This window comes from Protopterus annectens, chromosome 1.part2 (genome assembly GCF_019279795.1).
Source record: "Protopterus annectens isolate FY-2018-M chromosome 1.part2, PAN1.0, whole genome shotgun sequence".
NCBI lineage: Eukaryota > Metazoa > Chordata > Ceratodontiformes > Protopteridae > Protopterus > Protopterus annectens.
Window position 1 is genome coordinate 954,284,584 of NC_056727.1, and position 27,255 is coordinate 954,311,838.

Sequence of the window (27,255 nt, forward strand, 5' to 3'; positions counted from 1 at the left end):
ACCACATTGTCTTAAAAGCATACAGAAAATATTGACAGGTACTTCCAGTGGCAACATTTACTAGTTATGTCTGTGTAAGAAAAAAGACAAAAAAGTTACATTTTAATTTGTTAAAAATACATCTGTACTATGTCTTTTTATGTTTTATTTATTGTTTGCTCAGTAACATTAAAAACAGTTTGTGGTGAAACAGAGGTTTGGATTTGGAAGTCTGCTTGAATTTTTTTCAAGTAAAGTCTTTACTTGAAAGTTCTTCCAGAGTTTTGTTTTTAATTAAGTTTTTGTGGTGGAAAACATTTCGGTCAGGCCTATAAACTTTTTTTCACCATATCTGTACTTTGATCATGGTTAAACTGTATGTCAAGTGATCATGCTTACTGTACGAAGCAGCTGCTGCTTTCTCTGGGTGTGCTCTGAGACATTTTGAGACATTTGTAGCTTTTTAAGTGGAAACAGAGAAGTATCAGGTACATCCATGGTGGCTAAATGTTACATTTGTTGATCATGTTTGTAACATGTTTCTTTGGTACATGGCCATGATGTACACTCCCTCTAGATTTGAGTACTTCATTGCATTGATGCTTCTCTGTGAGAAATTTCAACTCTTAGGAAAATAAAAACTCTCTGTTTTGAAAGCATTCTTTGTAGATTATTGTACTTGCTCTCCATAGATACCACCTTTATTTATGCTTTGGTATTGACTTTGTTGTGATTGATCTTTGGTAAAGTGGCAAACATGCCTTCTTTTGGACACAGCAGGGTGATACGTTTGATTTAAGAAGTTTTGTCAGTGGGATTATTCAATGTTGTTCACACACTTGATTTTTTTTCTCTTTTTATGCCCCCCTACTTGCTGTAAGATATTTCCACAATATTCAGTGGTACACCAAGCTTGGGCAATGCCATTAACAATAGCAGTTCGGATCCACAACTACCAAGCCTGTTTCTGTCATTGCTGATTACGATACAAATATAAACTACAAGACTGTAAAATGAACACCTGCCTGATTGCCCCATGAAGCCAGTACTGGGCTATGAATTCAGTTATCTTCCCTTGTAGCTACACTAATGATTACACACAGGCACACAGATCTGTGTGGGCTGATAGGTTTTTGCAGTCTTGAGTGTAGCAGTGGTCATGTTATATAACAGCAAAAAGTGCTTTGTCATGGACCCTATACAGTCGGGCATGAATATATGCTGGAAATATAAAGTGAGCATTGCAGTTGAAGTTTCTACCATTTCACTTAGAAATTACACGAAATTTTAAAATAAACTAGCTTTTTTGTTTAATTTCAAATGATTTCTGAAGAATATCATCTTTCAGAATGTCAGTTTAGCATTTATTTGTAGCATTTTTCATATTTATCTTTGTCCTTTAAATTGTATTTTTTGTAGCTAGTGACCCAAGATTGTAGCTTGTCCTGGAAGGGAATGGAGGACAGTTTTATTTTATTTTTTTTCATACCTTGCACCTTTGAATGCTTTTTTAAAACTCTTTTTTTTCATAAAAGTGTGACCTTGTAAGTGCTACTGATGGGCAACTTTGTGCTGTTGTAATTAACATTCAAATTTACAATGTAGTTATCATACTGATGAGGGTGTGTGCTATTGAGCTCTGCTGTCTGTTGAGAATCATTATTTTCTTGGTGGAAAATAAGTAATTTTTCAGTCATCCCTATCACAGGAACCACACCATAGATAAAAAATGTAACAAATTTTAGAACTAGTGAGACAAGCTAGGGGATATCTCCGAGAATATGTACTGTGGTCATTAATGGTGCTGGTCACTTGGAGAAGCAGGTGTTTATCTGGAAAAAAATGTATTTGCATTTGAACACATGGCCTGCTGTTTGCATTGATCAAAACATTTGCTAATTTTTTTTTCCTGTTTTATTTTCACAGTCCTATCAGAAAGAACGGGTAGATCCCATCCAGATAAAACTTCAGCAGGTGAATGGGCTGGGACAGGGCCTAATTCAGAGTGCAGGGAAGAATGCTGACATACAAGGACTAGAGCATGATCTTGAAGACAGCAATGTGAGGTGGAACACACTGAATAAGAAGGTGAGGCTTGGACAATTGTCATTATTGGAGTCGGTTTGGAAAGAAATCGATGGCCTTTTCCAAGGTCCTTTATGTACTCTTTCTCTCCTTTAATTGTTTGTCATATCTTCTATATTGAACTTTTTGTCCTGGGCCTCCACTGAAAAGGAACAATACCCAGGTGGAATATCCCAGTAAACAAAGACAAATGCATACATCAATTATTTAATAAAAGGAGATAATAGAACGTAATATTAAGGTAGTGGTTAACTGCAGTTACCTTTAGTAGCAGAATGATTTTTCTTTAAATCATGTTTTCAAAATACCATATTGGTTAAGCAAATCGGTGGGAAAGAACTAATATAGGATAACGTGTAGCATTTTATTTTTGCATGTTGTATAAAATTATGATTGCATGTAGGCTTAAGTTCCTTAAGACCTGTGAATGGGGAGGCTTCCAAGATGACTGCACATTGAGTAACAGAAAAGAGGGCATCTGGCACCCCATCCTCAATCTCTCCATTCTAAAGACCTTCCTGGTGATACCAAAATTCAAAATGCTCACCCTCCAGCAACTGTTAGCTATGCTTTCCAAGGATGCTTGGTTAGCCTCCCTAGACCTAAAAGAGGCCTACCTACACATCCCAATCAGGAAATCATGCAGGAAATATCTATGTTTCAGGGCAGAATCATTGCACTTTCAGTTCTCTGCTCTTCCCTTTGGCATATCTACTGCTCTCAGAGTTTTCACAAAATGTCTGGCTCCCATTGCCTTTTGCAGGCAAAGAAATATTCAAATTTACCCATACTTAGACGACTGCCTAATTCAGGCAGACAGGAAAAGCTGTTCAAGCACCTGAACTTTGTAAAGGACCTACTGACCTCACTAGGGAAAAGAAATCCAAACTAGTACCGACCCAAAAAATTATATTCCTGGGAGCAAGCCTTGGCACAGCATCCCAGATGGCATTCCTTACACCAGAAAAGTAAACTTACCTGACAGCCTATTTCTCTCAACTAGCCACCTGACCCCAGTTATCCGCAAGGAAAATCCTGCAAGCTCAAGGGTTCATGGCTTCTTGCATTCTACTCATTCCATATGCCAGCCTGCGTATGACAAAACTTCAATGGTTCCTAAAAAGCCTTTGGTGTCAACACTCTCATGACCTGGAAACTCTTATACCAGTGATACCTGTCTAAAGAAAGATTTTCTTTGGTGGGCAGCAGCATGCTACCACAACAAGGGACTACCCTTCTCACAACCCCACGCCACCCAGACCCTCACCACAGATGCATCAGGCTATGCATGGGGTGCACACTTGAATGTCAGGTGCATACAGGGCCAATGGAGCCTACATCAAATACAACTGCACATCAACCAAAAAGAGATGTTAGCTGACCAGCACGCATTGACAGCTTTCATACCCCTTCTCTCCCCAGGGGCTCTACTGATCAAAACAGACAACACCACTGTGATGTGGTATATCAGGCAGGGAGGGACTCACTCCTGCCCTCTATGCAGGCTCGCCATGACCCTTTGGCATACAGCCTCAGCCATGCAACTACACCTGTTAACACAATTCCTACCAGGCTGTCTAAACTTTCTGGCAGACAACTTAAGCAGAAATCTTCTGGACCCACACGAGTGGCAGCTAGACCAAAGAACCTTCATCCTTATAACTCAGAAATTGGGCACCCCGAAGGTCAACCTCTTTGCTTCCCACTCCAACCATCAGCTCAGCAAGTTCTGCACCAGGGAGCCTCACTGCAGGGCCTGGAAAGTGGATGCTCTATACTTCCAGTGGGTCACCCTCTCGGTCTATGCATTTCCCACACTACTTCACATTACCAGGGTACTGCTCAAAATAAGGGAGGAAAAACCGAGGACAATTCTGATTGCCCCAGACTGGCCACACCAGCACTGGGTACCCACTGCTGTGCAGCCTGTTCCCTCTGCCACCATGGCATCTTCCTCAGATTCCAACACTCCTGTCCCAGAGAGAAGTAGAATACATGCATCCCCAATTACAGACCCTCAGTTTGGTAGCCTGGCTTATTCCCTGACCGCTGTACAAGCTGCTGATCTCACTAAGCAGGTTCTAGATGTTGTATGTGAGGCCAGATACCCTAGCACTAGAAAGTCTTATGCTGACAAATGGAAAAGGTTCTGCACTAGGATCCAGGCTAAGGGAGCTGATACGGCACAGCCCTCCCTACCTATCATCCTGGATTACCTAGCTGACCTACTACACGATGGTCTATCCTTTTCCTCTATTGAAATTCATGCCTCTGCTATCTCTGCTCATTTCAGCACTGAGTAACCTCTTTTCTCATACCCTGTTATCAAACAGTTCCTAAGAGGGGCTAGCAACTTGAGGCCACCCAGAAGAGCACCTACCCTGGCTTGGGACCTAAACTTTGTGTTGAAAAAGTTCACCCTGCCCCCGCTTTGAACCAGTAGCTTCAGCAGAGTTAAAGTTTCTTTCATGGAAGACAGCCTTGCTTCTGGCCATCACTTCAGTAAGAAGAGTATCCGAGCTAGAAACACTAATGGCTGTAGAGCCCTTCATCATTTTCCATTCTGACAGGCTCTCCCTCAGGACTAACCCATCCTTAATGCCAAAAGTGGTGTCCAGTGTGGCTCTCAACCAATCCATTCATTTGCCCACCTTTTTCCCTAATCCACAAAACAAGGGGAAAAGGATACTGCACTCTCTAGATGTGCACAGCCAGCTCAGATTTTATCTAGCCAGGGCTAAGTCATTTAGAAAGACTAATCAGTTGTTAGTCAGCTTTGCTGCAGGAGCAGAGGGCAAAGCCATATCTAAACAAACTATTTCCAAATGGATAGCACACCGCATCTGTTTCTGCTACAAGCAACATGGGAAACTTCCCCCTAAGGGGGTCAGGACTCGCTCAACCAGAGCAACCTTCACCTCTGCAGCTTTCCTCAGAGGAGTCCCCACCAGAGACATCCTGGAGGCTGCAACATGGACATCTGCTCATACCTTCACCAAGCATTACCACCTGCCTATCTTCTCCAAATCCAGGGTAGGCTTTGCCACTGCAGTCTTGCAGGGCATCCTTACCAGCTCATTCTTCTTGACTGGCTCCACCCTTTTCTTCAGGAAAGTACAGTTATTTACACTTACCATAAATGTAGATGTTCAAGTGTATTCACTGTTGCAGTCCTGGATGTTCTTCGTGTTTCACTGTTGCAGTCATTACATTTGGGTAATCTGCTGGCAGGTTGCCCTCAGTCGGCCTGATTAAAAAAGTCTTGGGTCCTGCGTCGGTTGCTGTCTCTTCTTCCATGACATCAGGTCGTCAGGGGTATAAAACATGCAACCGACATCATTACCTCAGTCTTTCTTGCCGTGCGGTGCCCGAAGCAGAAGCAGTTCACAAGTGCCGGTCGGCCGACTCCTGAAATTTTCGTTTTCGAGTTTCAGAACTGAAGTCTTCAACTTAAAGCTAAGTACCCCATTGGGGAAACTTTTTCTTGCTCCTTACCAATGTCAGTAAAAGTTAATAATCGCATTACTTATGGAAAGCAAATACCTCATAAAGATTTTTATCTGTACTGTATTCCTTGCCTAGGCACTGACCACGACGTACCTTGTTGTCGGTTTTGTGCTTTATTTAATCAGCGCACTATCCGTTGTCGGTACATTTTTGCCTCTAAATATTTTGGTTCTTGGTTTAATTATCCAGAAATGACGTCGGTTAGCCATCCAACTAAAGGAATTTCGAAAAAAACGCAAAGATAAAGACAGAGACAGGCCGTTGAGGTCCAGAATTGCCGACGACGCTTCTCCTAAGCCAGTCACCAGTTCACCGGTACTCAGTGAGGTGCTTTCGCAACCCCTGATTCCCACTACTTCTGATTCGCAGGCCTCTACTGAGACCCATTCGGAGTCCGGTATGCTGCGAGATACCTCAACTATGGAACCCGCGGATATTTCTATGTTGGATGGGTCTGGAGCCGCTGTGCAGGCACTGGCTTCTGAGGGTGTATTCAGGCCTACAGACTTGCATATCAAACCAATTCCACCTTCAATACTAAGGCCTAAATCTCGATCTATGTCGAAAAAAAATGATGCCCAGGCCACATGTTCAGGCCCCTATGCCTAAAAAACAAATGATCAAAATAGTTGAAGATATAATTACTCTAATCAGGGGTAGTCAAACCCCCCCCCCCCCTAAGATGCCTAGGCCTGAGCTTGAATATGAATCTTCTGATCAGGACTCTGTTTCTTCTGACTCTTCTAATGACCTGGATTTGTCCATACCTACTTAGGATTCTGATGCAGAGGATTCCATTCCCTCTGCTCCCCCCCCCCCCCCCCCGAGGATTTCTCTTTTGGTGAAACTTTACATACCTTAAGGGAGCATTTCCACTGGGAAAGTCAGGAATTCTCTGATTCAAAAAAGAGGCTTCTGGATTTTCTTCTTTTACCTCAGCATAGGCCTTTGACTATGCCTCCTGTATTAGACATGGTCGATGATGTGTTTTCGGAGTCCAGTATGGCCCCTGATTCCCTGCCTCCAGCTCCTTGCAAACCTGACAGAGATACTACAGGGTTCCTGAGTCCCACAAGTTCCTTTTCAAAAATCCTGTTGCAGATCCTGAAACCATTTCTCAAGGGCCTAAGGGCATTAAGGCTTCTACTGCTAAAAATCCTACCCCTTCTGTTAGAGACTCCAGGGCACTGGATAGATGGGGTAAAAATGTTTATACTTCTGCAACCTTGGCTATCAGGGCTTTAAACTGCCAATTTCATATGTTAAAATACCAACAGCATATTATTGGACTGCTTAAACAGAAAATGATGTTGATGTCTGACTGTGTGGAAAATAAAGATTTACAGGATTTATTGCATTCTGCTGAACAAGTTGGAAAACATACTTTGCTATGTGGTTTTTATTCTTTAGAGGCCTCTTGCAGGGCTGCTGTTACTGGGTCTGTGCTTAGAAGGCTTGCTTGGCTTAAGGAGCAATCTATGCCTGATCATGTTAAAGCAAAATTGTTGGATGCTCCTTTAAATCAGGACCGCCTGTTTGGCAATAAGGCTGAAGAAGTTTTACAAAAGATGGAAGAAAAACCTAAATCTATGCAAACTGTAAAATATTTCTTACAAGTGCAACCTCCAACGTTTAGTAGGCACTGGCCTACTAAGAATTGGTCCTTTCCAGCTCCTTCCAGATCCTCTTAAGCCAAATCCAGAAACACCAAAAGCACCAGGTTTCAGTCCCAGGGGACTCTCAGACCTTATCAATGGGGGACCGCCACTTCCAAATCTGGAAATAAGACACCCCCTGTGGTAAACAGTCTCAATAACTTTCCTTTAAAATTACCAAGTGCTTACCTTTTAGCCGCCCTTTTGGGGGGAAAGATTGCTTTTCATGCAAAAAACTGGGAACTCATAATCCAGGACAAATGGGTTTTAAATAGTGTCCCAGGGATACAGATTTCATTTCCACACGTTGCCAACACCAAATGGGTGGCCAGAGGCTCAGAAACAAGTATTTTCCCTCTTAAACAAGGGGGCTATTCAGCCGGTACCAGAAGAGGATAAGGGACAATGTTTCTATTCCAGGCTTTTCCTGGTACCCAGAAAAGACAAATCATGTCGTCCAATTCTGGACCTGTCTACTCTAAACACCTTTCTGGACATTCCAAAATTCAAGATGCTGACTCTTCACCAATTACTTCCTATGCTAGGCAAAGATGCCTGGTTGGCAACTCTAGATTTAAAAGAAGCTTACTGCATGTCCCAATCAGGAAATCTTGCAGAAGATACCTACGCTTCAAAGCAGGCTACTTGCATTATCAGTTCTCTGCACTGCCCCTTGGCTTGTCTACTGCGCCCAGGGTATTCACAAAGTGCCTGGCTCCATTAATTGTATTTTGCATGCAAAGAAATATTCAGATATATCCATACCTGGACGATTGTCTAATTCAGGCAGAAAGCCAGGCCATACTTCTAAATCATCTGGCATTTGTAAAAAGGGTTCTAACTTGCCTAGGGTGCACCATAAACTAAAAGAAATCACAACTGGTACCCTTTCAACAGATTACATTCCTGGGTGCAAGCTTGAATACAATTGCCCAGATGGCTTTCCTCACGCCAGAAAAGCAAATTCATTTGGTAACTTACTTCAAACAAGTGGCCACAAAAACCCTGCCATCTACAAGACAAATACTGCAAGCCTTGGGGTTCATGGTCTCCTGCATTCTTCTAATTCCATATGCAAGACTGCATATGAGGAAACTTCAGTGGTACTTAAAAAGTCTATGGAGTCAACATTGTCACAGCCTGGAAACAATGATTCCTATCATAACTTGCCTACGCCTGGAGTTCCTATGGTGGGCAGAGGCCTGCCACCAAAACAAGGGACTGCCATTCACACTACCCCCTGCCGCCCAAATCCTAACTACAGAAGCATCAGACTATGCATGGGGGGCTCACCTGGCAGGGAAGTGCATTCAGGGCAAATGGAACCCAAATCAAATGCACCTACATATCAATCAAAAAGAAGTGTTAGCTGTACAGAATGCTCTGACAGCCTTCAAGGACTACATCCTTCCAGAACAGCTAATGGTAAAGACGGACAACACTACGGTTATGTGGTACATAAACAAGCAGGGGGGTACACTTTCCTACCCCCTCTGCAGACTAGCCAAGGCATTGTGGAACACTGCCTTGAGCTACCAAGTGCACATACAAGCTCAATTCCTGCCAGGAAAATTAAATACACTGGCAGATGGACTAAGCAGAAATCTCATGGACCCACACGAGTGGAGACTGGAACCATGGATTTTCAACATGTTGACAAGCAAATGGGGGAGCCCAGACATAGATCTATTTGCCTCTTGCCGGAACTACCAGTTGGACAAATTTTGCACAAGGACTCCCCAAAAAAAAGCCTGGAAAGTGGATGCTTTGTTTTTCAGCTGGAAAAACCTATCAGTCTATGCCTTTCCATCTCTGTCTGTACTCTGCAAAGTTCTGTTAAAAGTCCAACAGGACAAACCAAGAATGATTTTGATTGCTCCAGACTGGCCACGCCAACACTGGTACCTGCTCTTGCGGAGTGTGTCACAAATATCTGCATGGCACCTGCCTCAGACACCTTCCTTACTGACTCAGTGGGAGAACCAGATGCTGCTGTCTCAGCTCCTAACATTGAACCTTGCAGCTTGGCTAATCACTTAAATTCACCATTAGCATCCTTCAGCAAACCTGTGATGGATGTCATCTTGGAGGCGAGAAGACCTAGTACTAGAAAATCTTATGCTGACAAATGGAAAAGATTCTGTGCTTGGAATCAGTCTCAAGGAATGAGCACAGCAGCACCCAATTTATCTCCGATTTTACAGTACTTAACTGAGATGCTTCACAAGGGCCTGTCTTTTTCCGTCATTAAAATCCACGCCTCAGCCATTTCAGCTCATTCTAACACAGAACCTCCCCTCCTCTCTCAGCCTCTGCTCAAGCAGTACCTCAGAGGGACCAGAAACTTGAGACCATCCAGGAGAGCACCAACCCCTGCCTGGGACCATAACTTTGTATTGGAGAAACTCACTCTACCTCCTTTCGAGCCAGCTGCTACTGCAGACATAACATTTCTTTCTTGGAAAACAGCCTTTCTTCTAGCAATCACTTCAGCTAGAAGGATATCTGAGTTACAGGTCCTTATGGCAGTGGAGCCTTTCATCATCTTTCATGCAGACAGGGTGTCACTCAGGACCAATCCATCATTCATGCCCAAGGTGTTATCCACTGTGGCTCTTAATCAGTCCATTCATTTACCAATTTTCTTTCCCAATCCACAGAACAAAGGAGAACGGGTTCTGCATTCATTGGATGTGCACAGACAACTTAGATTCTACTTGGACAGGACTAAAACTCGAAGAAAATCTGAACAACTGCTGGTAGCATTTGCTGCAGGGGCAGAGGGAAAGGCTATTTCAAAACAAACCATTTCTAAATGGATAAGCCATTGCATTCATTTCTGCTATAAGCACCATGGAAAACCTATCCCCAGGGGATCAGATCTCATTCCACCAGGGCTGCATGTACTTCTGCAGCCTTTCTCAGAGGTGTTCCTAGCAGGGATATTCTAGAAGCTGCTACCTGGAGTTCAGTTCATACTTTCACCAAGCATTATCATTTACCAATTTTCTCTAAATCCAGAGCTGGCTTTGCCACTGCTGTCTTCAAGGGCCTTATAGCTGGTCCTAATGTTGTATAAATCCATCCACCCAACCATAGCTTTGGGAATCTACCCAAATGTAATGACTGCAGCAGTGAAACACGAAGAACATAGTACAGTTGTGTACACTTACCATAAATGTAGATGTTCGAGTGTATTCGCTGTTGCAGTCCTGGTTACCCTCCCTCCAGCCCCGTTTTTCCCTGACTATACCTCTACTTTCTGTTACTATGCTTAAATGCCTTTTTGGTGTATTTGCTTTTGGTTGGATTTTTGTGTTTAAAATTTTATTTTGCTCTCCATTCGAGGGACACCTGACATCTGGGGCAAGAAAAACTGAGGTAATGACGGCTGCATGTTTTATATCCCTGACGACCTGACGTCATGGAAGAAGGGACAGCAACCAACGCAGGACCCAAAACTCTGTTAATCAGGCCAAATGAGGGCAACCCGCTAGCAGATTAACCATATGTAATGACTGCAGCAGTGAATACACTCGAACATGTACATTTATGTTAAGTGTACACAACTGTACTCCACCCCCCTTCTCTCTCTCCTTTCAAGGAACTTTTTACTGGTGGGGTTCTTCCACCATATCCTGGCTCCCACTTGGGGGTTCCTGACAGGGCAAGAAAAACTGATGTAATGGTGTTGGTTGCCTTACTTTATACTACTGATGACCTGACGTCAGTCCTGAAGTGATAAGAACCGAAGCAGAATTATTAAGCCTCTGGTATTCGGGGCGACTATGGGCTACCCTGGCAGGGATAACCCAAATGTGATGACTGCAACAGTGAACGCACTCAAACATCTACATTTATGTTAAGTGTGCACAACTGTACTTTATGAGGTTCAAACCGCTGTACACAGCTGTCTCAAAATATTTTTCCCTGAAGGGAGAAAATCACTTTTTGATGAAGTACATATTACGGAGGAAATACAAAAGTTTGTCCAACAAAAAGTAAGCTGTGAAACAGTAGGAGATTCTGCTTCTTGTTCTTCTGCTAGTAAAGACCACAGAGAGACTGTGCCATGAAACCGTTTCCAGTATTTCAACAGAAAATGCTGGGGAGAAGGAAGGGAACACGAGAATTGACTAGAAGAATTGAGAGTACATTAAAAATGAAGCAGAGACAGGACTTGGGAGATGGAGATGAACACGAATAAAACCAGTAACTTGGAAATTGACACATGTGAGATTACAAAGCAATAATTAAATTTGTGAAATATGACAATAAGAAAATCTGGAAATATTGGGCATTTTTGGATTTTGTTGGACTTGTAGGGGACTCTAAAATATGTTCCCTACTTCATGTCAGTAGCATTTGGAAAAATAGGGGAAGGGAAGATGAGGGAGAAAGTTAACTAAGTAAAACAGATTTTTTTTTCTTAGTAATACTATTTTTATAGTGTATGATTTTCTTTGCATGCTGTAAAGTAAAGTTGTCTCAATTGTTTTAAGTGTAATGGAGATACTGTTATAAACAGGTGCTCTTTTTTTTTTTCCTTTCACCCTTCTATGTCTTTTTTCAGTTATAAGAAATGTAGGCACTGCAAAAATCTGGTTAAAAGAGCATGACAAAAGAAAAATGAAATGTGCTTTTTCTCATTCTTGCATGGGGGAATGACTGAATTAAGGCCCTTAGCTTGATCTGGTAACAAGTTTTAAGAGAAAGCAAGTCAATTAAAAAGAATATTGATTTTTATAAGGCTGTTTTTCTAGCAAATAAATGTATGCTTACTAGCAGATGTTCTTCGTGTTTCACTGTTGCTGTCATCACACATGGATTATCTGCCTGCAGGTAGCCCTCAGTTGGCCCGAATTCCAGAGACTCAGTATATTTGTGTCGGTTGCTGTCGCTTCAGGACTGACGTCAGGTCATCAGGGGTATAAAAACAGGCAGCTGATGCCATTACATCAGTCTTTCTTGCCAAGGAGCCCAAAGCAGAAGCAGTTCACATGAGTGCATGTCCGCCACCTGAATTTTCATTTCCGAATTGAATCATCCTGAAGTCTTCTAAAGCTAAGTACCCCATGGGGATCCTTTTTTCTTGCTCTAACCGATGTCTGAAATAGTTAGCAATTGTCTCTGCTGTGAAAAGCGAACACCACACCGAGATTTCCATTCTTAGTGCGTCACCTGTTTAGGCCCAGACCACAACATACCTCACTGTCAGTTTTGTGCTTTGTTCAACACCCGAACTATTCGTTGTCAGGCCGTTATTGTAGCTAAATACTTTCGCTCTCGATCTCCGTATTCCAAAATAACTTCGGTAAGCCATCCGACTACCGATCTTCCGAAAAAATGTAAGGATAAAGACAGACCGCACAGGTCCAGAATTGCCGACAACACTTCTGTTAAGATATTCGCCAGTTCGCCGGTACTTGAGGTGCTTTTGCAGCCTTTGATACCTGCTTTGATGGATTTGCAGGCCGCTACTGAGACCCATTCTGAGTCCAGTATGCCGCGAGACTCTTCTTTGACTATGGAACCTGCAGATGTCTCTACCTTGGATGGGTCTGGAGCCGCTGTGCAGGCACCGGTTTCCGAGGAAGTTCTTCGCATTACTGATATTTGACAGAAACCGACGACTTCTTTTGCGTCTTCAGTTCTGTCTAAAACTACCGAGTTTCTAAGGCCAAGAGTACGAGCTACGCCTAATAAAACGACGACCCAAACTCAATCACCTGCTTCCTTGTCACAACATCAAATGCTTAAAATGGCGGAAGACCTGATTATGCTGATTAGGGGAAGCCAGCCTTTCCCTGCTAAAAGATAGACCTGTCCCCAGCAGCTTTAACAGACCAAGAGTCTGATGACATTGAGGTTTCTGAATATGAAGACATGCCTTTATCTGCTTATGAGGATTCAGATGCAGAGGACTCCATTCCCACTGCTTCCCCTCCAGAGGATTTTTCTTTTGGGGAAACCCTGCATAGTTTAAGAGAGCATTTCCACTGGGAATGCCAGGATTATCCTCAGTCCAAAATGAGACTCAGAGAATTTTTAGATTTGCCACAACATAGACCTTTAGCTATCCCTCCTGTTCTAGATGTGGATGATGTCTTTATGGAATCCAGTCTAACTCCTGATACTTTATTCCCTGCTCCAAGGAAACCAGACAGGTACTACAGAGTCCCTGACTCTCTCAAATTTATTTTCAAAAATCCTACTGCTGATCCAGAGGTAATTTCCCAGGGGCCTAAAGGTATTAAAGCAACTACAGCTAAGAATCCCACCCCTTCGGACAGGGATTCCCGAGATTTAGACAGATGGGGTAAAAAAGTATGCAACTCTCGCCATTAGGGCATTGAATTGCCAGTTTCACATGCTGAAATACCAGCAACATATTATGGAACTTATTAAGTAAAAATTATCTACCTTTACAGACTGTGCAGAAAATAAAGAATTACAGGAGCTTATGCATTCTGCAAGCCAAGTCAGCAGGCATACCTTGCAATGTGACTTTGATGCCCTAGAAGCATCTTGCAGGGCAGCAGTCACTGGTTCTGTACTGAGAAGGCATGCTTGGCTTAAGGAGCAGACCTTGCCAGACCATGTCAAATCAAAATTACTAGACGCTTCTTTGAACAAGGACAATCTGTTTGGCACCAAAGCAGAAGAGGTTCTAAAAAATATGGAAGAAAACGCTAAGTCGATGCAGACAGTCAAAGATTCTTTGCAAGTGCAGCCTCCAAGATTCAGTAGACATTGCCCCTCGAAACATTGGTCCTTTCCAGCCCCCTCAAGGCCCTCTCAACCTAGACCCAGGACAAACAGATCCCCCCCCCCCCAGATTACAGTCTTGGGGTATGCAGAGATCTAAGCAATGGAGTACCTCTACTTCTAAAACAGGGAGCGCTAAGCCATCCCCTTATGGAAATAATTCACAATGACTTGTCAACTCCACTCCTCACCTCTGCCCAATTGCTCATGCCCCTAGGAGGAAAACTTGCCCATCATGCAAAAAACTGGACCTTCGTCACCAAAGACCGATGGGTCCTCAACATTGTATCCTAGGGGTACAAATTTTACTTCCACTTACTGCCAGCCCCAAAAGGGTTCCCAGACCTTCCTCCAAACCAGTGAGCAGAGGCACAAAACCAAGTTCAATCCCTGCTCTCCATAATGGCAATCCAACCTGTTCCTGCAGAACAGATAGGTCAAGGGTTTTATTCTAGACTTTTCCTGGTACCCAGAAAAGAGGGTACTTGGTGCCCAATCCTAGATCTTTCCATTCTAAACACCTTCCTAGTTGTACCAAAATTCAAAATGCTCACCCTTCAGCAGCTTCTTTCTATGCTGTCCAAAGATGCCTGGTTAGCCACCCTAGACCTAAAAGAAGCCTATCTGCACATCCCTATTGGGAACTCATGCAGAAAATACCCAAGCTTCACTATGCATTATCAGTTCTCTGCACTTCCCTTTGGCTTATCTACTACTCCCAGAGTCTTCACAAAATTCCTGGCTCCAGCCATTGCCTATTGTAGACAGAGAAAGATTCAAATTTAGCCTTACTTGAACAATTGCCTGATTCAGACAAGACAGGAAAAGCTGTTGCAGCACCTGACATTTGTAAAAAACTTTCTAACCTCCCTGGGTACACTGTCAATGAAAATAAATCAAAACTAGTCCCCAGTCAAATGATTGTATTCCTGGGAGCAAGCTTGGACACAACAACCTAGATGACATTCCTTACTCCAGAAAAACAAACCTATCTAACAGGCTACTTTGCTCAAATGGCCATCAGAACCCAGCTATCTGCAAGGAACATCCTGCAGGCCCTAGGGTTCATGGCCTCTTGCATTCTACTAATTCTATATGCCAGACTGCATATGAGGAAACTTCAGTGGTACTTAAAAAATCTTTGTTGCCAACATTCTCAGTACCTGAAAACCGTCATACCTATCATACCTTGTCTAAGGACAGTTTCTTTGGTGGGCAGCAGCATGCAACCACAACAAGGGACTTCGCTTTACTCAACCCCTCACTGTCCAGACCGTAACCACAGATGCATCAGGCTATGCCTAGGTGCACATCTGGATGACAAGTGTATTCAGGGCCACTGGAGCTCAAGTCAAATTCATCTGCACATCAACCAAAAAGAGATGCTAGCTGTTCAGCACGCTCTGACATCTTTCCAGATCCCTACTCTCACCAGGACCCCTGCTAATAAAAAGAGACACCACAGTTATGTGGTACATCAACAAGCAGGGGGGAACCCACTCTTACCCACTCTGCAGGCTAGCTGTGGCCCTGCGGAACACGGCCTTGGACATGCATATTCATCTGCAAGCTCAATTCATGCCAGGCAAACAAAACTCTCTGGCAGATGACTTAAGCAGAAATCTCCTAGACCCACACGAGTGGCAGTTGGACCTCAGCACTTTCAGCCTTCTAATCCAGAAATGGGGGACCCCGGAGATGGACCTTTTTGCCTCCCCCTACAATCACCAGCTCAGCAAATTATGCACTAGGACACCTCACAGCAGGGCCTGGAAAGTGGATGCCCTATCTTTCCAGTGGGTAAACCTCTCAATCTATGCATTTCCCCTCTGCCTCTTCTAGCAAGAACATTACTCAAGATAAGTTCATAGGTTCATAGTTTGATACTGGTTCGTAGGTTTGTACTAGGCTAACTGCCCCTTGTGAGCCATTTTAAGCCTAGCCAATTATACCTTGTGAGACTCAAACCCTGTACCTTGTGTTTGTAAGGCAAACACCTTAACCATTAGGCCACCCTCCCAAGACAAGACAGACCAATGGCAGTCCTAATTGCCCCAGACTGGCCATGCCAGCACTGGTACCCACTACTGTGCAGCCTGTCACCGGTGCCACCCTGGCATCTACCTCAGACCCCAAACCTCCTCACTTTGCAGAGGGGGCAGATCTTGCTTCCACAACTGCAAACCCTGAATCTGGCAGCCTGGCTTATTCATTCAATTCTCCCCTAGTGACCAGCCTAAGCAAGCAGGTGCTGGATGTCATTTTTGAAGTCAGAAGACCCAGTTCAAGGAAATCCTATGCTGATAAGTGGAAAAGGTATTGTTCCTGGATTCAGTCTAAAGGAGAGGACACAACACTGCCCTCCTTACCTTTAATCCTGGATTACCTAGCAGATGTACTCCATAGCAGCCTATCTTTCTCTTCCATTAAGATCCATGCCTCTGCCATCTCGGCTCATTACAACACTGAGCCACCTGTCTTCTCTCATCAAACAGTTTCTGAGATGGCAAACAACTTAAGGCCACCAAGGAGAGCCCCCGCCCCTGCTTGGGACCTTAACTTTGTACTGGAAAAGCTCATGCCCCCCCCCCCCTTTTTTGAGCCTGCAGCGTCAGCAGAGTTAAAATCCCTCTCTTGGAAAACAGCCTTGCTTCAGGCCATCACTTCAGCTAGAAGAGTGTCTGAGCTACAGGCACTTATGGCTGTGGAACCCTTCTTTATTTTTCATGCTGACAGGGTCTCCCTCAGGACTAATCCTTCCTTTATGCCTAAAGTGATGTCCAGTGTTGGCTCTCAACCAATCTATCCATTTGCCAACCTTCTTCCTTAACCCTCAAAATAAAGGGGAAAGGATCCTGCACTCCTTAGACGTGCACAGATTCTACCTTGATAGGACTAAGCCCTTCAGGAAATTCGACCAGTTACTAGTCAGTTTTGCAGCAGGGGCAGAGGGCAAGGCCATTTCAAAACAAACAATTTCCAAATGGATAGCACACTGTATTCATTTCTGCTACAAACACCATGGGAAACCAACCCCTCAGGGGGTCAGGACGCATTCCACTAGGGCAGCTTCTACTTCTACAGCATTCCTCAGGGGAGTTACTACCAGGGGCATTCTGGAAGCTGCTACCTGGAGTTCTGTTCACACCTTCACCAAGCATTACCACCGGCCTCTCTTTTCCAGATCCAGGGCAGGTTTTGCAACAACAGTCCTGCGGGGCATACTAGCCAGCCCCAACTCTTCTTGACTGCCTCCACCCATTCTTCATGTTTGGGAATCAACCCAAGTGTGATGACTGCAACAGTGAAACACGAAGAACATAGTACAGTTGTATACACTTACTATAAATGTAGATGTTCGAGTGTATTCGCTGTTGCAGTCCTAGTTTTCCACCTTCCATCCCCCTTGCCTGTCTCTGTCTCTCCTCTCTGTCTATTACTCGCCTCTTACAGGGCTATTGGTATTTACTTTTTACTCTTGGTGTTTTCCCACCATAACTTAAGTTCCCTGTTTGGGGGGCTCCTGACATTTGGGGCAAGAAAAACTGATGTAATGGAATCGGCTGCCTGTTTTTATACCCCTGATGACCTGACATCAGTCCTGAAGTGACAGCAACCAACGCAGAAATACAAGTCTCTGGTATTCGGGCCGACTAAGGGCTACCTGCAGGCAGATAACCCAAGTGTGATGACTGCAACAAGTGAATAGACTCTAACATCTACATTTATGTTAAGTGTACACAACTGTACTTTGTGTCTGGTCCTCATGTCTCCATGGAGATGATCTGATAAGAGAAACTGGCTGGGAGATAATGTTCTCTGAAAGCATTCAGGTGTTTTCTCAGTGGGAGAGCTATAAAGAGGCAAAACCAGACAGCACTTAGTAAAACCACAGGCTGCACCATGCATCTTAGCATGGATAAATGTATTTTTGGTTAAGTCAAGATGTTCTGTAGTCCTATCTCACCTTCATTCTTGCATATTGGATCGGAGCCAATCCTTGGCTCCAACTCGACCTATTTACAAGCTCGAAGTCTTCTAGTTGGCTCGTGGCTAGATAGGTATCCCATGATGCACCAGTATAATTCCCAGATCTCAATTGCCATGTCAACGAGTTTGGATGTGCTTCTTCTTGGCAGTGGCTAAGTTTTACACATTTTCTTCAAAACTTTGGATAAATCTTCTATTTTCAATTTTGATAGTGTTTTCTAGCATTCTATAGCTCTAGTTAGTGTGGTATTTGCATTTAGATAGTTAGCGTTAGTAGAGCGCCTTTTGTGTGCAATTTGTTTACGTACAGTTGGCTGTTGACTTTATAATACTTGGTATCCTGTGTGCCAGTTATTACTCGTTGTTATAGTTGTTAACAATATCATTATTAATATTAGTAGTTTAGGCACCTTTTGAGCTTAGTTTAAGCTGTGTGTGTTTGCTTATATATTGTAAATAAGAGTTTTTTTTGCAGAGCCTCCGCTTACTGATATTTTCTGCCAGTTGCGTTACAGACAGAACAAGGTTCTGTTGACCTTGCTCTTTGTGTTTTCCTGTTCTAGTGTGTGTGCGGGTCTTTCTACTAGTTTTTGCCCCCCCCCCAGGTCTGTTTTAGTTAGAAGACCTAGTTTCCCTTATTTCCTGCCCCGGCTAGGCCCGAGAGGACCTAGTCCTCGTGGTATTTCTTTTCTGTTCCTGTAGGGGCTAGGCCCGTTATAAGTTAGAGGACCTAGTCCTCCCACTTTCTTTCCTTTGTGTGTGAGAGTTCATCTTTTGTGGGATGTCTAAGGAAGGCAAAGACCATAAGCCATCTGGCTTTAAGAAATGCATAAAATGCGCTCAGAAGATGTCCATGACGGATGGCCACAGTAACTGGATTTACTGTGTTGGGGCCATCCACTTACAAGAAACTTGCTTATATTGCCACTCTATTAGTGCTAGGGTGTTGCAAGAAAGAAAAAATAAGCTAATTCTAAAAGGTCTCTTAAAGCCCTCTTTTGAGGAAGATCTGGCTAGCTGTTCCTCTTCTGCTAGATCCCAGGGATCTAAAAAGGAAAAGTCCAAATCCTCTAAGAGGCCCTCCCTGGCACCAGCTGGTGTCTTGGAGCTCCCTCTTAAAATTACTAAGCATGACAAAATTACTGTCTCATCAGCTCCACTGAGTTCAGAGCCAATCAAGAGCATTACTACTGTGGTTACAGGGTCAGCACCAAGTAGTTCAGAGCCGACCACTGAGTCTATTCAATGGAGCCGGTCTATGGACCCTTTACCAGTCTCCCCTACATTGAAGTCACCTATACTGCAAAGATCCCGCTCTCCTACTCTGTCCTCTAGGTCTTCCAGGAGTTTATCGGAGGAAGATGTGGAGAAGGGTAGTGCTGAGACTGCTGAAGTCATCTGCCTTACCTAAATTGCTGTTGGCTCCAACCCAGTCGGTTCCAGGGCCACTTGCGTCCATCCCCCCTTCTTTGATTCCTCCTCCAAGCCATGCTGGTCTTTCGGCGCCAGAGCATTTGGTACCACTGGTGGGACCCTCTGTTCCGGCTCCCCCTGAGGTTGCTTCGGATTTGAGTTCCACTCCAACTATCTCGGTGCCGTCTGTGGTGTCTAGGAGCCGAAGCTCCCTGCTCGGCCCTGACAGGGACACCTGGAACCGAACCTCTTCGGTTCCGAGCCTGCCTCTCGGCGCATCGGCGAGGGTGAGCTCGGACCCTACGTCTGTCTCGGAGCTCATGGCTCTGGAACCGATGGCATCCTCTGTCTCCTCGGAGCCGAGGAGGTGTTTGGAGCCGGAGAGGTCGGCATTCGAGATGATGGAGTGTGCTGTCCCGATCGTCAGCTCCAACCAGGGGTACCGACACTGTTCCCCCAAGGGCACCTACTTCTGTCTCAGCTCCTATTCTCTCTCTGGACAGCAGAGACCCGCAGCCTCAGGAGCCACTGGCTGGTAGATCCCACTCTTCCGAGACCTCCCCGGAATATCCTTCCAAGGAGCCACCATAGAAGAGAACATGCAAGAAGAAGCATATAGACTCCCAGGATGAGTCTCTTACGGAGTCAGAAGGGTCCCCCAAGTCATCCTCTGATGTCTCCTTCATAGACATCTTGGAAATCCTTAAGCAGAGGTGCGTCTAGCCCACTGTCACCCCTTCTGATGAGGAGTCAGTGTACCTGAAGGCTTTCAGGTCTCAACCTTCAGCCTCTTGGGTGTCTCCACCCTTCGACAAACTGAATGAGCTAGTTATTTGGAAGGTTTGGGATACTCCTTATGCCATGGAGCCAGTCCCCAGGAGACCAAATAAGTTTCTTTCTACACCCAGAGAAAAGGATTTTTTTGTATAAAGGTGTTCCCGTAGATGCCTTGGTGGTAGTGGCCGCCACTAAGAAGGAGCTAGCAGAAACTTCTTCTGTTCATCTGCTGAATAAGGAGTCTCGAACGATGGACAGATATGGGAAGAGTATCTTTTTTTCAGCAGCAATTACTCTTAGATCGCTGAACTATCTTACACACTTCACGAGGCTTCAGAGAGATCTCCTTAAGGAGTTAGGAGATTCTCTACAAGGTACATGTAATGATGGAGTCCCTGACAAGGTGTCTGCCCAGTTATTTACCTTGAACTCTATTGTCAGTTCTTCCATGAGCTCATCTCGTATGCAGCCGATGGAGCGAGTAGAGCAGCAGGTTCAGGAATTTCCCTAAGATGCCATTCCTGGATGCATTTGTAATTTTGCAGAACCGTTCAGGTCTACCTTTACCAATGCCCCCTTCGACGGTTCTTCATTGTTTGGACCCAAGGTAAAGGACACACACACCCGGTCCAAGCAGGAAGGTAAAACACTCTCTGCCATGGGAGTACGTTTTACTGTCCCCTCTAGACCATACCCTAAGGGTCAGAGGGGTGGTAAAATGTGGTTCAAGAAGTCCCAGAGGTTTTTCCAAGATGCACAGGCTGGCTCCTGTTTCAGAGGCAGAGGATGAGGAGGAAATGGTAGACGTTGCCCTAGAGGCAGGGACTGACCGCAAAACTAGGGAGACCGCGATTCCGGCCTTACCAGCGCTCCTGATGTGGTGGGCCGAATGTGCTTCTCTGGAGCCGGTCGGGGGTCGCATTTTTTATCCAGAAGCCTGGCTAAGTATCACTCAAGACAAATGGGTACAAATAATTATTACCAGAGGTTATGTCATACCCTTTTCTCTTCCACCTTACATTCCCAAGAGGATCCTGGATGTTCCACCCAATCACAGGGATCAGGCAACTATGGAGGTCAACAAGTTGCTGGCAAAAAGAGTCATCCAACTGTCCCAGCAGACCAAATAGGATCGGGAACGTACTTCAGATTCTTTTTAATGCCAAAACGTACAGGGGACTGGAGGCCCATCTTGGCAGATTGAATGAATCAGTAAAGAGGGGCAAGTTCCGGATGGTGACACTGCACTCTATACTCCCGTTATTGGGGAAAGACACTTGGATGTGCTCAATAGACCTCCAAGATGCTTACTACCACATAAAAATGGACAAGGCATTGAGGAATCATCTATGCTTCTGGCTGGGAGCTAGTCATTACCAGTTTCATGCTTTGCCTTTTGGTGTCACCACAGCCCCCAGGGTGTTCACCAAGTGTATGACAGTAGTGACAGTCACCTGAGATGTCGATGATTCCAGGTGTTTCCGTATCTGGACGACAGGCTGTTGACCGCCCCCACTAGGCATCATCTTCTTCAAACCAGGGATGCTACCATTCACCTTTGTGCCCAGTTGGGGATTTCTATCAACTGGGAAAAATCTGCCTTATTGCCCTCTCAATCTGTGAATTTTATAGACACAGAGATAGACACAGTAGACATGTTGGCTCATCTTCCAGTAGAAAGGGCACAGAATCTGGTTCTTCAAATTCAACTTCTTCTCCCCCTATGAAAGGTCAAGGCCAAGACTGTTCTGCAGTTTCTAAGGACCATGGCTTCCACCATACTACTAGTGCCGCTAGCCAGACTACACATGGGGGGGGGGGGTTCTTCAGTGGCTGCTGTCATCCCAGTGGTTCTTCCAGCACCTACCATTATCTCATCACATACTGCTGACAGACTCTTGCAAGAAGGACCTCATTTGGTGGACTCAACCCAGTCAGTTAACCACGGGCACTTTCCTTGTTCCTCGCCCAACCCATTGCCAGTGTGACCACGGATGCCTCACAGATAGGGTGGGGGGCATTATCTAGGCAGGACTGTCCAAGGCACATGGCAAGATCATGAGGCTCACCTGCATATCAGCGTTCTAGAGATGAGGGTGGTGCTCCTGGTGTTGCAAGCACTCCACGACCTTCTGCCTCTAGGGACAATTGTGATACAATCAAGACATGTCAGTAGTATGGTATATCAACAAACAGGGCAGAACCAGATCATACCCACTGTTGAGAGGCAGTTTGAGTTTGGAAATGGGCAATATCTTCCCAGTGTTTTCTGGTGGCAACGCACATTCCAGGGACAACCAACGTGATAGCAGACAAGCTCAGCCGGGCAATCTTGATGCCTCACGAGTGGTCTCTGAAGCAGGAAATAGTGGAGCAGATTTTCTGCAGATGAGGACAGCCTTGCTGCGATTTCTTTGCCAGCCCGATCAATGCCAAATGCAGCAGTTACTTCTCCCTCATCCCCCCTCCGGGGGGCTCACCGAGAGACACACTTGTTCATGATTGGCCCCTGGGTCTCCTTTATGCTTTTCCCCCATGTCCTTCATGGATGCATCTGCAGTCATAACAAGTGGGTTGTCCTGTCGTCAGGCAGCCCTTCAGTTGGCCGGATTCCAAAGTCCGGGTCCGGCTTCGGCTGATGTCGCACTCCACCCGACGTCATCTCTGTTGGTCTTCGGGTATAAAGGCATCAGCCGACGCCATTTTCCTCAGTCTTTCTTGCCGCGTGGCCCAAGCAGAAGCTGTTCGCAAGTGCCGGTCGGTCGGATCCAGAGATTACTTCTACCGAATACTACTTCGAAGACTTCAAAAGCTAAGTACCCCGTTGGGGACTCTTTCTTGCCTCAGCCGATGTCAGAAAAAGTTAACAATTGTTTAAACTGTGGGAAACAAATACCTCATAAAGATTTCCACTCTTACTGTCTGCCTTGTTTAGGCCCAGCCCACGACGTAGCAGCCTGTTCGGCCTGTGCTTCTTTCAACCGACGAACGCTTAGGCGTCGGTCGGAGTTTGCAGAACAGTTTTTCGGTTCTGATTTTGCGTACATTATGCCGTCGGATCCTCCGACTACCCAATCTAGCAAAAGCAAAGATAAAGACCGACACTCGCGGGCCGCGGTTTCGCCGAAACCATGGTCAAGCAAACATGAGTGTCTCGGTTTCGGCAGAAACCGAGAAAACTGAACAAAGTACAGCTGAACCTATTCCTACAACTGAGGCCCCTGCTACAACTCTTGAAACGACTTCAGAAATTTTACCCACTATGGTGGTTGACTTATCAGACACCATCCCCTTGGATGTTTCTACCCCAGCACGTGGTGCTGCTAGGCCTCCAGCAGCCATGTCCATTAAGGCCTTCGCCAGGGCTAAAGCAGCCAAGACTACTAAAACAGTGCCTGTTAAACCACCCACATCCAGGCCCTCTTCTAGTTCTCAAATGCTTACTTTGGCAGAAGATTTAATTTCTTTAATTAGAGGATCTCAATCTCACCCAGACAGGGCCACTCAGCCCCCAGAGAAGAGACCTAGGGCAGAGCCCCCCGAGCCAGTGTCCTCTGATGATTCTGCTGATGAATCAGACATAACTGACCAGCCAGAGGCTCCCTTCTCCAATTTTGAAGATTCTGATGCTGAAGAATCCATCCCAGCTGCTTCCCCACCAGAAGAATTCTCCTTTGGGGAAACCTTGCATGCCATGCGAGAACAGTTCCAATGGCAGCAACAGGATTTTTCAGACTCCAGAAAAGACTTAGGACTTTTCTGCACCTCCCACAGCACAGGCCCTTAGCTATACCCCTGTTCTCTCTGTGGTGGATGATGCTTTCAATGATGTTTGCTCCGCTCCAGATTCTTTACCCCAGCCCCTGCCAAACCAGACAGATTTTACAGGGTGCCAGATACTCATCACCACCTTTACAAGGCTCCACTTGCAGACCCAGAAACTATATCCCAGGGCCCCAAGGCAGTAGCCGACCATAGCTAAAACCCTATTCCTTCTGAAAGGGAAGCAAGGTCATTAGACAGATGGGGTAAAAGGTCTACACTTCAGCTACTCTCTCAGCTAGAGCTTTAAACTGTCAGTTTCACATGATACAATACCAAGAGTTTATGCTGGATCAGTTAACTAAAAACTAACCACTGATGAATCTCTTGATAAGAAATATGTATTAGAGATGGTAAATAACATACAACAGGTTAGCAACCATTCCTTAAAATGTGGCTATGATGCACTGGAGGCTTCATTTAGATCAGCCATGACAGGCACAGTGATAAGAAGGCATGCATGGCTAAAGGAACAAGCTTTACGGATCATGTTAAAGCTAAGTTGCTAGATGCTCCTATGGACAAGACAAGTTTGTTTGGTACATCTGCCCAGCAGGTTATGAAGAAAATGGAAGAAAAGGCAAAATCTGTTCAAACTGTTAAAGATTTCTTGCAGGTTCAACCCCAAGGTTTAGCAGGAACTGGCCTGCCAAAAATTGGTCCTTTCCTGACTCCACAAAATTTCAAAGGGGCAGGAATAGACGTTCCAGAGGCAGAAACCAATCCAGAGGAGGTGCCTACAGAGGAAGACAGTGGCAAGGTAATAACAGAGGCACAGACACAGCCACTGCCACTACATCAACACAACCACAGTGACTTAACCCTAAATCCGCCTACCAGGGAACAAATAGCAGCTCCTCTAGGCGGAAAGTTAACCTTATTTTCAAAGAACTGGCACTACATAACAAAGGACAAGTGGATTTTACAAACCATAGATCAAGGTTACGGTTTCACTTCCACACTTTTCCAGTCAAAGAGGAATGCCAAATCTACCTCCAAATCAAAAACAGAGGCTCTACGCCAGATAATGGAGTTAGCAAACATGAGAGCTGTGGAAAGAGTGCCAACAGCAGAGCAAGGAAAGGGTTCTACTCCAGACTATTCCTAGTTCCAAGAAAGGAAAAAGTTGGAGACCAATTCTCGACCTGTCCACCTTAAATACATACATCATTGTCCCAAAATTCAAAATGCTGACCCTACAGCAACTTCTTCCCATGCTGGGCAAGGAGTCTTGGCTGGTAACTCTAGATCTCAAGGAGGCATACCTGCACGTCCCCATTCGACCAATCTGCAGAAGATACCTCAGATTTCTTGCAGGATCAGAGCACTATCAATTCTCAGCATTGCCTTTTGGCTTATCTACTGCGCCCAGAGTATTCACAAAATGCCTGGCATCAGTAATCGCCCATTGCAGACTTCAGGGAATTCAAATTTACCCATACCTGGACGACTGCCTGCTACAAGGGGACAACAAAAGCAAGCTGACAACAGATTTACAAAGGGTCATTTACTTGCTACAAGCACTGGGATACACAGTCAATTTACAAAAGTCAAGGCTGATACCATCCCAAACAAGGACATTCTTGGGCGCGGAATTGGACACAGTAAAACAAATGGCATTCCTGACTACAGAAAAACAAAAGAACTCCCTCTATACTTCTTGGCACTAACAAAACTGAACAAGTTAACAGCAAGAAAAGTACTGCAGGCCTTGGGCTTCATGGCATCATGCATAATCTTGGTTCCATTTGCCAGACTACATATGAGAAAACTACAGTGGTACCTAAAGAATTTATGGTCCCAACACAGACACAGTCTAGAAACAGAAATCCCACTAATTCCATGCTTAAAACAGGAGTTCCTATGGTGGGCTCAGGCATGCCAGTCAAACCCAGGCCTACCCTTTCGCAGATGTCAAGCAAGCCAGACCATCACAACAGACGCTTCAGACCTAGGATGGGGGCCCACATGCTGGACAAATGCGTGCAAGGATTGTGGACACAGGATCAACTTCAACTGCACATCAACCTAAAAGAAATGCTGGCAGTAAAACTGGCAATCCAAAAGTTCAAACCATTTCTCAAAGAGGGCCAGTTGATGATAAGGACAGACAACACCACAGTCATGTGGTACATCAACAAACAGGGAGGCACTCATTCATACCCCTATGCAGAATGACCTTGGAGCTGTGGACCCTGGCACTCAGCTACAACATCCAGTTACAGGCAATATTTGTACCAGGGAAAGACAATACCCTAGCAGACATATTAAGCAGAACCACTCGGATGCCCACGAATGGAAGCTTCACCCGGACATCTTCAAGACCATCTCAAAGAAATGGGGAATGCCACAGATAGACCTATTCGCATCACCTCTCAATCACCAGCTCAAAAATTCTGCACAAGGACATTCCACCCATTAGCATGGAAAGTGGATTCGCTCTCTTTCAACTGGAAAGGCCTAACAGCATATGCATTCCGCCTCTTCCTTTGATACACAAGGTACTACTGAAAATCAAGGAAGAACATCCAAGGATAATCCTGATAGCTCCAAACTGGCCAAGACAACACTGGTACCCACTACTGAGGAGCATGTCTCGGAACAATATGTGGACAATTCCCTGATGCCTTTGATGTTAACGCAGAACAACTACAGCATCATACATCCAAACCTAAAACCTTGCAACTGACTGCATGGAACATCACATAACAGCAGCTATTCCAGAACTTTCCCAAAGAGTTAAAGACATTATTCTTGAAGCACGCAGACCTTCAACAAGAAGGAACTACGCTGGAAAATGGAAAAGGTTTGTCATCTGGAGTACGGAAAGAGGAAAAGATGTGTCAAACATAGATATGCCTAACATTCTGGAGTATCTGGCGGAACTTCTTCATTCAGGCCTGTCCTACTCCTCCATCAAGATACATGCATCAGCTATTTCAGCAGAATACAGCTTTGATACACCTGCTTTTTCGCACCCTTTGCTCAGGCAATTCCTCAGAGGAATCAAGAATGTAAAACCTCCAAGGAAACCACCATTACCAGCTTGGGATTTAAACTTTGTGCTAGAAAAGTTGACACTAGCACCCTTTGAACCAGCAGCAACAGCAGACCTACAACACCTGTCATGGAAAACTGCTTTCCTACTGGCAATTACTTCAGCAAGGAGGGTTTCAGAACTACAGGCCTTAATGGCAGTGCAACCCTTCCTAATCTTCCACCAAGATAGAGTGTCCATGAGGACTAATCCTACATTTAT

The 27,255-nt window shown here is 44.9% G+C and overlaps 1 protein-coding gene across 1 annotated transcript in view; it reads left to right on the top strand.

Moving 5' to 3' along the window:
* Nucleotides 1-27,255, top strand: part of LOC122792184 (microtubule-actin cross-linking factor 1-like) — a gene marked incomplete in the record, with an annotated part of 3,579,694 nt that overhangs the window by 2,510,524 nt on the left and 1,041,915 nt on the right. The window contains 1 exon segment of the mRNA XM_044059907.1: nt 1,906-2,067. Within this exon segment, the coding sequence (XP_043915842.1) occupies nt 1,906-2,067 (162 nt within the window).